Genomic DNA, 14,004 nt, shown 5'->3' on the forward strand with positions numbered 1-14,004 from the left:
GTACTTAAAATTTCCACAATAAGCAGTAAGAACAAAAACATGACATTTCTAAAAGACCGCTTATTACAGAATAACAAAATAATGACTAGAGAAAGCTCTATGTGCTTTTTTTTGCTTCAACTGAAGACTAGCTTGTTATTAGACTTAACGGTTATATTTTACTTATACAAAAGTTTTACAGCGAAAACCTACCAGGCAATATGTACTTAAAAACAAAGAGCTCACTTTAGAAACCAGTCATGAGGCATAAGCGACAGACACCGGCCTCCAGGACACCTGGATGTGCGCTGCTCTCTCTGCAGACCCAGGGCCCCAGTGTGAACACAGCGGCCACACCCCTGCCCCGCCGTCACACCCTCACCACCACTAGCTCCGCCTCCACCAGCATCACCCACCAGCGTGACTCATTTTCCAACTCAGTTTCAAATAAGTGAGTCTAAAACAGGTCAGGCCACTACATTCTCTATTTATGTGTGTATCATGCCAGATCAGAATCAGCTTGTTCAGGGAAGAAAGAACCAGAACAAGAGGAATTAGATGACATGTAACAGCACCAAGTTGTTCCAGGCTACACATCCAGCTGCATTGCTCTCACCAAAGGGACAGAACTGCTGGGTCAGATTCTGAGGCCACGGGCCAGCGGCCTGCGCTGACCCCGCGCATGAACACCCCCACCTGCTGCCTGGCAGGGCCAGCATCAGCCTTCTAGACACACCTCTTCCTAAACTTTCTAGTAAGACCGGCATACTATACAATACCTAATTCAGATTTAACACCTTCTTACTAGGCTGAAATCTGCTAACACAAAAGATTTTTATTGTCCCCCACGTGACATGCTTATCAGAACTCAAATCCACGGACTTTATACTCAAGGTGACTGGCGTGAGAGCAGAAGCTAGAGGAGGGTTTACCACATAGTAGCCCCAAAACATTGAAAAAATATATATATATACTGATCAGATCCTCTTTTCCAGCTATTAATAAATACACAAAGAACTTTTAATTAAAGTTAATACAATAATATATATATATAACTATACACTTACGTAAACACATGTGAAAAGTGGATAGCTATTACATACCTGCAGAATTTAAATAAAATTTTTTCAAACACTAAAACTGGACCTGTGCTCCCCAATATTGTGAGAGGTTGCCCAGCAAACAACGAGTAGGCAATCCCAGTTAATGATGCTCCAAAAAGAGACTCTATTGCACTCTGTTTAAGGAAAGAAGAAATGAATAAAAGTAATACATCGTGAACATATCTCTAACCTACTATAGTACATGTAAGACACCTGAAAAATAAAAATATTAATCAAGTGGTTTAAAAAAATACAGCAAATGCAACTTTAAATCTCAAACTTAACATTTAAATAAGGAAAATTAAAAACATTTTAAATACACTACAAAATTGTTTTGTTTTAGCATACTAGAGGTGAACTTTTGCAATCAACCTTAATTTAAAGCTCAACACTGTGGGAGGCAGGGAGAGTGGGGTACATGGAAGACGGACACAAGAGGCTTCAACCCCCTCTACATAACATGCTTTACTTCTGAAGCCCGTGGTGAGGACAAAGATGCATATATTATTTTCAATATTTTGGTATGTCCAAAATAGTTCATTTAAGAAAATAAAAAGTATTTGAAGTGTTTGATACCGTGTGTTCCAAAAAAAATCTACTCCTTCAAATAGATGACCAAGACATTATCACATGGTCCTATCATTCTCAAATTGATTTCCAAAGACAATTTCCAACACATTTTAAAGAAATTATTCTAATATGACTGGCTTAACCAATAAATATAAAAAATGAAATGCTTAACACAAATAAATGAAAAATCTCCTGGAAACCACAGAAAAGGAAAACCCATTGAAGTTGGGTTAAAATGATAAAATGAAAGACTCAGAAAAATCTTAAAAGCTAGTGTGCCAGTTTTATTTCACCACCAATGTCACACCCTAACTGATGAGGTGATGAGTTGGGAAATGTGTAGACTCTGCCACTACAGGGAGGTGGGGGCTGAAAGAAAACAGTTTCCATTCACAAACATTAAGGTCAACTGGAACACAGGACCAGGAGAAGGGAAAGCCTAGCATTAGGAAAGCAAAGAGAAGGCACTTGTGAGAGACAGCCCTCCTGGACCTGGAGGCAGCAAGCAGCGAGCAGAGATCAGGGCTCCAGGGGACCAGATCTGAGGAAGCAGACCGCCTCCTGCGAGCCCTGAGCTGCTGAACCACGGCCCCATCTCAAACTCACCCAGCCCAGCCTTCCTCATCTTTGAATGTGGGTGATGAAAGCCAGGAGAGCTTAATGAAGCAGTGTTTCTGAAAACACCAGCAGGAACACAGTCTGGAATATGGGATGCACTCAACAAATGGTAGCAGCTCTCAACATCAGTACTAACAGCGTGTCAGAATCAAACTCACAGCAGAAACAGTTATGTCGCAAATGAGACATTCAACTCTTAGTATAAAAACAGGATCAAACCCACATACAGACTTCACTTTTGGCAAAATGAGGAAGAGTTCATGTTAACAATATATTTATGAGTTGTATGAAATAAATGTGTTTTCTTGCCCACAGACAAAAAAGACTGTCCTAGAAGACACTGATAAGCTGTTATAAAAATCCTTGGTTCAATTACAGTATGTATATTTAGAGCTCAAATCAAAGGGAAAAAATGTCTAAACATCACCCAGAAATAGAAAGCAGGGAAACAGAAACAAGGAGATGGCAGATAAAGAAATGCTAATGGCGGGGGGTGGGGGGTCGGGGGTGGGTTGGGGGTGTGGAGAGGCCGAGGGGCACAGAATGAACTCCCCCCCCAGTGCTGTGTGGAAAAAGCAGACTCTGCCCGGAGGAGACCTTTCTTACCCTTCCCCTCACTGCCACATTCACTAGTTCCTCTACCCAGATCTACTTTTTCCCGAGTGTTAAACCATTTCTATCTTCACTGCCAAACCGAAGCCCATCTTTCCCTAGAGAAATCACAGCCCCACTCTGCTGCCTCCCCCAGCCCACATTCAGTCTCCATGCCACCCAGCAGAAGCCCACCTTCGGCACCCCCTCACCCACCCCACTGCAGGGCGCGGGGCAGCCCCTGCTTGTGTCGCCGCTTTCTCTACCTCTGATTTGGTTTCTGCAAAGTTATACCGTCCGGATTTCTCGCTCAAAGCTCTGGCTGTGCCCATGTCTAATCTGCTGGGCCACTTTCTCCTCACTCCCCTCCTTCTTCTGATCCACAAATGGGGTAACTTCCCACTTCTCCTCTCCCTTTAAAGTGCTAACCTCATCTATCTCAGCTTCCCACTCTGTATTTCTTTCCTACCAGTCTAGAAACTCTGGATCTACACTTCCTAACGTCTCCACTTTTACCTGAAACTCCAATAAAGCACCTGAAAAGAAACACATCGTCTCCGTATCAGGTCCCTCCACAATCCTTCTGACTTCTCTGCTTCTATAGGTCTTCCTTCCTCTCACTGGTGTGCTGCGCAGCACACCACGACACAGGAACTGCATGTACACTGTCTCATCTTCCTCTCGGTTAGGACCCAGAGGACAGAAGACACACGCCCGTGTCTTACCCGTGTCCATACTCCTCCAATGTCTAGAGTGCTATCACACACATGGGGTACTAAAGAGCAGGATGAGATGGGGAGCCAGTGAGTGACAGTCCAAGAGGAAGAAGCAGCATTTCTGTGATGGTAACAGACAAGACACACCTCCTTGGGGACCAGCAGAAATACACATACAACTTGTGACAGCTGCTTTAAGCAGCTTACTAAATATATATATATATCTGATATAATAATATAAAAGAATAATGTAAATGAATCTAAATAACCAAAAGTAAACTGAGTTGAAAGATTTCAGTTCAGCTTATGAAACACTTGAATTAAGCAATTATTACTACTTTAGGTTTGGTTGGTTTTTACAAAACCTAAGATCTATAAAAAATAAACTTTCTCCAAAGAGTAAATATCATTAAACAAAATACACTTAGGAATCACAAACTGTCTCACTTAAATGCCATTAAAATGTATATAAACAGCAACAAAAAACACTTTCTCAGTTTCACACAGCAGCTCTGTAATCACAGCCCCAGTATGGTATTACCCAGAACAAAACATAAAAGCTTTCATTCTAGTCATGTCAGTATACAGATGTAGTTTTCAGTTATACTTTCCAGTTAACGCTTTTGACAACTTTCACACAAGTTTAGTAACAGCAAAATTAAACACCACTTCAAAATCCATCGTTGTCCATAATTATGCTCCCTTCTTCCCAATGGTCTGCCTGGTGGACCCACCAGGGCAGACGAGTTACTGGTAATCACATGGCTCTAACTAGTCCTATGATGCCCTGAAGGTCACAGAGCACCCACCCCCTGCCCCCAATAAATTCTCCCACCCACGACCCACCGGGACGAGTTCAGTTCATCTGAACACCCCCACCCACTCCCCCCACCGAGACAATACAAGCCTTTTACTCGATTGATAAAACCATTCATCCAGCAAGCCATGAAAAACTTCTTGGTTTTTTTTTTTTACCTCAACTGTGCATCTTCTCCTGTTCAAATGGCTTCCCCATGCTTTCCACAGCAATTACCTTTGGGGGAAGTCCGCTTTGGGACGGGTTAATCATGCTGTGGGTAGACTCTTCAAATAAAAGTAGGAATAGTGAGACAAATGCACAGACACTTGCCTCTGAGGAGCTAAGAGCCTGGCCACTACCAATCTTTGTACTCACTATTCTGCCTTCTGTAGCTTCTCCAAGCAGCCCTCCAAAAGTGATTACAGGAGACATACAGGCACAGTATAGGAAAAGAATCGAGGCCAGGCACTGCAGACTTAATGCATCCTTGAAGTCACTCAAGAAAAAAGGTGCTTTCCTTTTGATGTCAAGTATCAAACCACCAAAAAGCCTAAATAGGTGAGATGAAACTCGTCAAACTGTACACTAGAGGATTCTGGCTGTTCACACTAAAACTATGGGCTACATAAAACTGCTGGTGCCTAGCATTTGTCAACAAAAATTAATATCCTATTTAAATAATGGTACAAATTTTAGAAGACACACTCATTTAATCTAGTCCACTGACAGCAGAAAGGTAGATCTCACTAAATTAAAAGAGACACAAACATCTATATCTTACAGACTATATACTGAAACGACTACAGGCAAACGACTTATATAAGTAAATGCAATATCAAACACAAATGTGCAAGGAAATGTACAATAAAAATAAATAAAACCTAACAGCCCATTTATGAAAATGTGTGTAAGCAATGCTATTAATCATTATCTACATTATAAATCTTAAAGGCAAGTGTGAGAAATACCAGGAATGCAATTATAATATAAATCATAAGTCCCCAAATGCCCTTTAGTAAGTACCTGTGCTCAGGTTCACTCAGTAGTGAATTAAATAATTTTACTTTTAAAATTAATACTCCAAACACATAAATATTTGGTCTAGAAAAAAGTCTAAAAACTATTTCAGTGTGTGTAATTTACTGTATATGTAGTCAAACCAGTGTGTATATTAATAAAACAAAGATGTTTTAATTAGTAAATTTAAATCTATATTTGTGAATCAGATCCTTCTCATTTCAATGTTTCTTCAATCAGACTTTTGGATACACCTGATCTGAAAGCACTCCACTACAAAACAAGGTCTGTGAGGAGCAGGGACCTTGTCTTATTCACTGCTATTCTCTCCAGGGTTTAGAATACTGCCTGGGAAGCAGCAGATACTCAGTAAATACTGGTGGCAAACCAGTAATTCAAAAAGATTGTGTGACTTATAAAATATATAATCATTTAAATCCCTACTCAGAAAAATACACCAAAAAAGTTAATATTATGCTTTCAAATGCTTGAGATCAGCATTCCTCAACCTTACTGGCACCAGGGACCAGTTTCATGGAAGACACTTTTTCCACAGACTGGGAGGATGTGAGGGGCGGAGGGCAGCTGTAAACCCGCCGCTCCCCCTGCTCTGAGGCCTGGGCCCTCACGGGCCATGGACCAGGGCCGGGGCTGGGGACTCTCGCTCTAGACGTTTCAAACTTTACCATTCTAGTTGTTTCCAAAGTTAATACTGAAATAAACCTAAACATACACTGACAGCTGGAAGAAGTTATCCTATAAATGCGAAGCAATGGGACTAAAAAATCTACAAAGGAAAGGGTGCCAACTTGTAATAAAAAATGGTGCCAATGATAATCTAGTTAATGAAACTATATCATCACGTCAAAAATTTATATGAGATTCTCAGGTAACATGATCAATAGGGGCCTGACTATGTACTTGTTAGTGACTAACCCTACCTCCGTTTGAAGAAGTAACAATACTAATAACTCAAATGAGCACCTTTTGCATGGGGGCAGAGGTTTACTCTAGTATATTCAGAGACTACTACTATTTAAGATCCAAGATCTTTAGCTCATAGGGAGCACCAATGGGCAAACAGTATCACTATCCACATGCTTTCTTCTATACTATGGCAATACCATGGTATTTTTCTATCTCTACAAAAAATTCTAAGACAATGCTTGTACCTGGCAATATTTCTATTTTTTTATCCCAAGAATTAACTTCTGCAACAATCTTTCTAACTAGGTTTCCAGAGATTATATGCTTGTCTGCCTGATTTTACATCATCTCATGGCATGCTGCTCACGGAAGAGTGTTACGTCTCTGCACACACAACACAGTGGCTGTGATTCCTCTCTGTTCCCATCGTTCTGACTTTCTATGAGAATGGCAACAGGGCGCCACGCTTTCTCAAGAAATCTTCTGTACAGCCAATTAAATTAACCTACTACAGAACTACAGTATTCTTAACATATGCTGCATAATGTTTTTGTTTTAAATTAAATCCTAGTATACAGAACCCAATATAGTCTAGTAAACTATTTTTAAATGCACAGTAATTATCCTTAACATTATATACCTATGAAAACAATACACATTTTTTTTAAATATGGAAAAATACTAGACAAACTTAGTTTCCAAACACTTGCAAAGAAAAAGCATGCCTCTGCCTTGTGCATCACATCAGTCTCTACCCCCGAGAGACACCCACACGGAAGCCGCGTCTGTACCCACCGTCCAGTCCTCTGGAGCTCGGGCCCCGCGTGGTGCGCTGCCTCCTTCGGGGCGTCGCCCGAGCTGGGGGCAGATCCATTGGGAAATACAGGAATCTTTCTCTTTTCCTGCATTTCACAAAAAAAGAAAAACAACAACACGCACACATCTTTCAGAATCCTGTTTTAAGGAAGCCAAAATAGCATCTTCGTTAAAGGGAACATGAGCTCTCCCATTGATTATATGTCGAACCAGTACTCCTCGAAAAAAAAAAATGCTTCCTAGTATCAACTTCCACTTTAAAGACACTGCACTTTGAAACAGAATCTAAAATTTGTCTCTGTTAATATTTCAAATTTATACTGGCATTTTTCATTTTATAATCTAACATCAAATATACTATAGAACACTCACACACATCATTGCAAATTACTACTCAGCAACAGGGACATAAAAATCCAATAAAACATCTCTTCAACTAGAATTTTAAATCCTTATTCATGTTCACTAGTGAAAAAATATACTTTATACTTTACATTAAGAAAAAAAGTAAATGCCATTTTTTCTTATTAAATACTTCCCTTAAGATGTAAGTAGCATGAGTCATCAAATAAATTTTCATAAAAATCAGTTCCCTACTATGTTTTATTACAAACTCAAGAGTACTATTCTCATGATAAAAGATACTCTCCTCCTCAGGGAGCAAGTTTTGTTACTTCCAAAGGTCAGAGGTTACTGGACCAAAAAAAAAGTGGGCTGGGGGAGAGGTGAAGTGGGAATAGAGCAATAGAGGGACAGAGAGAAGAGAGACAGAGACCGGAAAGAAGAGGGATGGGGAGAAAGAAAAACATGGGGTGGGGGTGTGTCCATCCCAGGGCCAGCCCCAGATCAGTCACAGCAGTGAACTCCCTGCGTCGCACGTTCAGTATTTACAAAGCAGCACGACTTACCCATAACCCTAAAACTGCCATTTGAAAGTGTCAAGATTAAAACTAACTTACATCAAGTTCAAACGGGAAAGAGGAAACAAAATTACTGAACTCCCACAAAACAAATCTAATGAAAATACTGTACATCACAATTGATGCGATACAGCAAAAGCATCACTCAAGAAAACAAAGCAGCTCTTATATCAAGAAAAATGAAAGGACAAAAATAAATGTATTAAGCATTTAATTCACCAAATGTGGAAAAAAAAGTCTTTCCTGAAGGAAAGTGAAAGGAATAAAACAGCTAAATGCAGAAGCTGAGTTATAAAACACAATATACTTTTTTAAAAAGGAGAACTGAAATAAATATTAAAAGTTGCTCTATTAGAACAATATGATTAAATATCAGCTAATATACAACCAAAGATATGACAAGGGGGCAAAGTCACCAATTTTATTTATATACAATATATAAATATACAGTGAGAGGGAGAGAGACTATACAGCACAACCTTGTGCAACTAAATGAAAAATCTTGATAAAATGGGTACTATACTTAAAAAAATTTCCCAAAATTGACACCAAAAATCAGGAAAATAGGTAATTTTCTAGGAAAATATAACTTACCAAAACTGATTCCAGAAAAAAGAGAATGCTTACACAAACCAATTTCCACAGAAGAAATAACAAGCTGTTGAAGTTTACCATATAAGAGTCAAGCTCAGAAAATTCTACTAAAAAATCTTCCAAACTTCTAGAATCAAAGTATTCTAAGCCACTTAAAGAGCACAGAAAAAGGAAAACTTAAAAAATCTGTTTTTATGAAACAAGTTTAATGATGATTACCAAAAGGTAAAGACTGCACAAAAACCTATAGACCAATCTACTTACAGATGGAGATGGAAGCAACTTAAAAAAAACATTAGACAAAGACTACAGACACTTCAAAGCCTAAGCTGGGTTATTCTAACAATGCAAGAGTGTCTTCAAATTAAAGAACCTATTAATATGATTTACCATAATAACTGGTAAGTAAAATTCATATGATCATCTCCAGAGATGCTAAAAAGCCCTTTGACAAAATTCAACATTCACTTATATTAAAAAATTCAATAAAACAGAAATTAGGGTATTTTCTTAATATGATAAAATATATATTTTGGCACCAATGATAGTAACTTTTAATGAGAGAAACACTAATGACTTTGACTACAATTATGAACAAATTAAGAAAGGCCCTTTAAAGTCAACTACTATGTAAAACTATTAGAGATTTTAGTCAATACCATTAGACAACAGAAAACATGTTAAAGGTGTAAGAGTTAGAAAATGAATAATATTATCTTTTATTGGAGACCACATGACTATACACAATAAAAGAATTAAGGAAGGCAGCAGGATACAAAAGAAATATACAATAACCAATAGCCTTCATACATATACATATATATAAAAGCAACAGGCAATATAATGGAACAAAGACCTCAATTATAATAGAAACAAAGATAAAAGACTTATGTACACACTCACCAAGACGAGTGTAAGGTGCCCATAAGGAGAATTTTATAACATTCCTTAAGGACACAAAAACTGACTTGAAAACAGTCAGGAAAACAACTGGGGAAAGATATACCATGTTCTTGAAAAGATTTCAACTTTCCCTCAGTTCATTTAGAAATTTAATTTCCACCACAATTTTTTTAAAATCACACTTTATTTCTGTAAACAGAAAGTTGATTTCAAAGCTAGTATGAAAATAAATATGCAAAGATGACCAAACAAATTCAGAAAAACAAGAGTAAGAGAGAGGTCAGGAATGAATGCAGATCTACCAGATATTAAAATATACCAAAAACTCTCAGAAATTAAAGTGTGTAAGTGGTCCATGCCTAGACCAATCAATGGAAAAGAAATCCCAGAAACAGACCTGAATGAATATGGAAATTTAGTAAATGATAAAGACAACATCACCAAGCAAACAGAAAAATGCTTAACTTTTTAATATACTGGGACAAACAGATGACAATTTAGAAAAAAGATAAACTGTAGGCATTCTCTACGTAGTACGTCATGATAAACGCAAAAGGATCAATGAATAATTCAAATGTTAAAAAAAAGTTGGTGGAGGGTGATGAACAACAAGTATTCAGGAATACTCAACTTCACTAACTACAGAAATACAAATTAAAATCACATTAAAATGCCTGATACAGTAAGATAATGCTATGCTATGCTAAGTCACTTCAGTCGTGTCCGACTCTGTGCGACCCCATAGACGGCAGCCCACCAGGCTCCCCTGTCCCTGGGATTCTCCAGGCAAGAACACTGGAGTGGGTTGCCATTTCCTTCTCCAATGCATGAAAGTGAAAAGTCAAAGTGAAGTCGCTCAGTCGTGTCCGACTCTTAGCGACCCCATGGATTGCAGCCTAACAGGCCCCTCTATCCATGGGATTTTCCAAGCAAAAGTTACTGGAGTGGGGTGCCATTGCCTTCTCCGCAGTAAGATAATGATACGCATCATACTGACAAATATCCAAAAGTTTGACAAGATACCATGCTGGTGAGGCTGTAGGGAAACAGGCATTCTCATTCATCACCAAAATGAGTCTAAAACAGTTCAACCCAAGAAGAGGAGATTCTGGCAACATTTGCTAAAACTGTAAGTAAATTCCCATGTAAGCCAGTAATCTTATTCCTGGGACTCTATCCTACAGACACATCTGCCCAAGACCAAGACGGCAGGCGAACGCTACGATGTGGTCTGTAACAGCAAAACACTGAAGACAGCCTGCACCTGGACAGGACAGACTACAGTGCATCCATACTGGAATACAACAGAGTTGTGAGGAGGAGGAGGAAGATTTTACGATTTCTTACCATCACACCTCCAGGAAATACCGTTACCTGAAAAAGGCAAGGTGCAGAACGCTACATATAGGATGCTCACATCTGGTAGGAAAGAGGAGAGAACAAGACTGTGTGTTCATATTTCCCTGTACTGAATAAAAAGTGGAAGAATAACATGAAACAAATAGCAAATGATGACCGGCAAGAGGTGGGGACAGGGTGGGATGGCAGAGACGACACGGTGGGGACAACTTCTCCGGCTGTAGCTCTTCACACAGTTTTGAGTTTTGAAAATGTATAAACTACTTGAAAAAGTTTAATGAAAAATTTTAAAAAGGAACTCAAAGCAGCATTGTGTAGGTCCTCACCTGAGACGGAACACTCTTTGGTGGCTCTATGCGTATGGAAGGGTCCCACTCTCCTGGAGGTAGGACGGTCACTTGATCTAAAAATTCATCAATTCCAGATAAGAGGTCATTTCTGTCTTTTGCTTTATAAGCTACATCATGAAAAATCTAAAGAAAAATAAACACATTGAGTAAAACGATTTTAAAGTTGAAAGAAAATTCCATACATAGTAATCCACTTTCAATATAACTAAGTTTACATAAAGATAATTACCTAAACTCTTGACCCTACCTTCGATAACAACTTGAAAAAATAATTCACTATTAGTATTACCAGATAAATTAACAGTAAAAATCAAACAACAAAAGAAACTAATGACGTGTTAATACACAATAATTTTTAGAAAGAGGAAATTTTACTTGGGAAATAACATTTTAATATCATTTATCCTAAAGGAATAATCATGAGGTATGATAACAATTTTACTTAAAATAATTAATTAATTTGATCGTTCCTATGGACTGGGTGCCTACTGTTTGGTAGGTACAATTCTTTTCTTTTTCTGTTGTTTATTTTTGGCTGGGCTGGGCCTTGACTGCTACGCAGGCTTTTCTCTAGCTGTGCTAAGCAGGGGCTATTCCCCGTTTGCGGTGTGTGGGTTCCCACTGTGGAGGCTTCTCTTGCTGGAAGCACAGGCTCTAGAGTGTGCAGGCTTCTGCGGTTCAGGCACACAGGCTCAGCATGTACAGCTCCCGCCTCTAGAGCAATGCTCAGTCAGGAGTCGTAGCTTAGTTGCTCTGAAGCACGTGGGATCTTCCCGGACCAGGGACTGAACAAACCCATGTCTCCTGCATTGGCAGGCAGATTCTTTACCACTGAGCCACCAGGGAAGTTCTGGCAGGCACAACACAGATAAGTCAAAGTCCCTGCACTCAAGAACTCAGGGGCAATTCCGTGAGTATACTACTGCAGGTGGATACCAAAAGTCCTGCACACATGAAGCAGGTAAAGGAAGGGAGCGGATGGGGAGGACAGGGTGCTGAGCAAGGGGTCTCAGAGGAGGAAGCGCTGCAGGAGGAATCTGACTGAGACGAGGGCGCAGCATGCAGGGAGTGGGGCGAAGGGTGAAGACAGTGCTCAGCGTCCAGAGGCCGCCACGCGCATCATATCCAAAGCGCAGAAAGGAAGTCCAAGTGGGCGGGGCAAACAGCAGAGAAAAGCAGCCAGTCAGAGCAGATAAGGTTCAAAAAGCACAGAGATGAGACTCTATGAAGGCAGCAGTGAAGCGCTTAAACAAATATACAACAGGGACGCCACTGATACATCTACATTAAGATGATTTATTCAAATCTGCGTATTACTGACAGCACAGAGGAAAATACTGTAAGAGAAAGACCCATAAAATACACTTTAAAATCACCAAAGAAGGTAAGAGAGTCTATAATTTAATATGCATTATATGCTTCACAATCATTGTCCGCGTCAAGGGGCGTGTTCGTTACCTCATCCGTCATGAGGGTGGCTATTGATCTTCCAATTTCGTGATACTGTGGTGCCTTGCCTGCAGGCCCCAATAACAGAAACAAAAACCTAAGGGAACATTAAAACAGAGAGATTTAAACATGAACAACAGACATAAGTCTAGGAATCATAAAGAAATCATACGAATGTAAACACAGAAACATTACTCAGACCTCCTTTTCATCCTCACATCCTAATGGCTGCAAAAAGGTTGGCAACTCTATTCAGATGAATCACAAAACTAAAAACAGCATTCATAATTAAGTTTTGCCAAGTTATTACTTTCCATCTTTCTTAGAGTAAAAAAGTACTTAGGGAATCAGTGTTTTACATTAAAGACGGTGCTTCCCATCTTCTATATCCTTTTGAATTTTGAGTAAACAACTTTTTCTGGTCTGTACTGATGAAAAGAAATAAATAAGTGAATAAAGTGAATACCAATCCCATTTAAGTACTTACTTTGGCTTAAAATAGTTGAGTATTCATAAGAAATTCATGGTCCCTCAAACTACAATCTGGATAAAGACACTATAAGGGAAAATAAGGGACTAACCCTTTTGGAAGTAAAAGTATTTTATTTGCAACTCTTATCATTTAACAGCCTCTTATTGTTTAACAACCTCTTATTGCCTATCCCATCTCCAGAGGATCTTCCTGACCCAGGAATCAAACAGGGGTCTCCTGCATTGCAGGCAGCTTTTTTTTTTTTTACCAACTGAGCTATTAGGGAAATCCAAAAAAAATTATTTAACTTCCTACTTAGTTATATTCTTATTAGCATACAGTAAAATATTAATATTCATACTTATCCAAACTGGGAGTATTCATCTTCCTGGTTTGTAAGAATTTAAACATGAATCTATGAATTACTTTTCTCATTTATCTCAGTACTGTACCATTAATGCAACTCAGGAAAGCTTATTAAAAAAACTAGCATGTACATTTCAATCAGGCTGCAATTAATTCTTCATATTTATTACTATAAAAATATATTCTTAATTATTCTCATTTGTAATTAAGTTCATATAATCAGTAGCTAACTGATCATACTTTGTATTAATAACACAACTTGCTAATTATTCTTAATGTATATTGAACAGAAGATTGGATCAGGTCAGAACAAAGCATTCTGCCTAATTCAGGGGCATTATTACATTTAATCAACCCTGAGGTACTGTTACCCTCATTTTACAAGGAAAGCTTAGAAAGCAGAAGCCTGGCTTGACCATCCCACAAAAAGCAGCAGGGCAAGGATTCAACTCCAT

General features: G+C 38.9%; 1 protein-coding gene across 6 annotated transcripts in view; it reads right to left on the reverse strand.

The window, feature by feature from the left end:
* Positions 1–14,004, reverse strand: part of SLC4A7 (solute carrier family 4 member 7) — a 119,253-nt gene that overhangs the window by 33,558 nt on the left and 71,691 nt on the right. For all 6 annotated transcript variants that reach the window (XM_055557982.1, XM_055557983.1, XM_055557984.1 and 3 more), the window contains 5 exons: positions 12,721–12,808; positions 11,239–11,385; positions 7,116–7,222; positions 4,752–4,926; positions 1,083–1,216 (listed from right to left, as the gene is read on the reverse strand). In XM_055557982.1, the coding sequence (XP_055413957.1) occupies positions 1,083–1,216; positions 4,752–4,926; positions 7,116–7,222; positions 11,239–11,385; positions 12,721–12,808 (651 nt within the window). The remainder of the gene's footprint in view (positions 1–1,082; positions 1,217–4,751; positions 4,927–7,115; positions 7,223–11,238; positions 11,386–12,720; positions 12,809–14,004) is intronic.

The sequence above is a fragment of the Bubalus kerabau genome, chromosome 20, assembly GCF_029407905.1.
Source record: "Bubalus kerabau isolate K-KA32 ecotype Philippines breed swamp buffalo chromosome 20, PCC_UOA_SB_1v2, whole genome shotgun sequence".
Taxonomy (NCBI): Eukaryota; Metazoa; Chordata; class Mammalia; order Artiodactyla; family Bovidae; genus Bubalus; species Bubalus kerabau.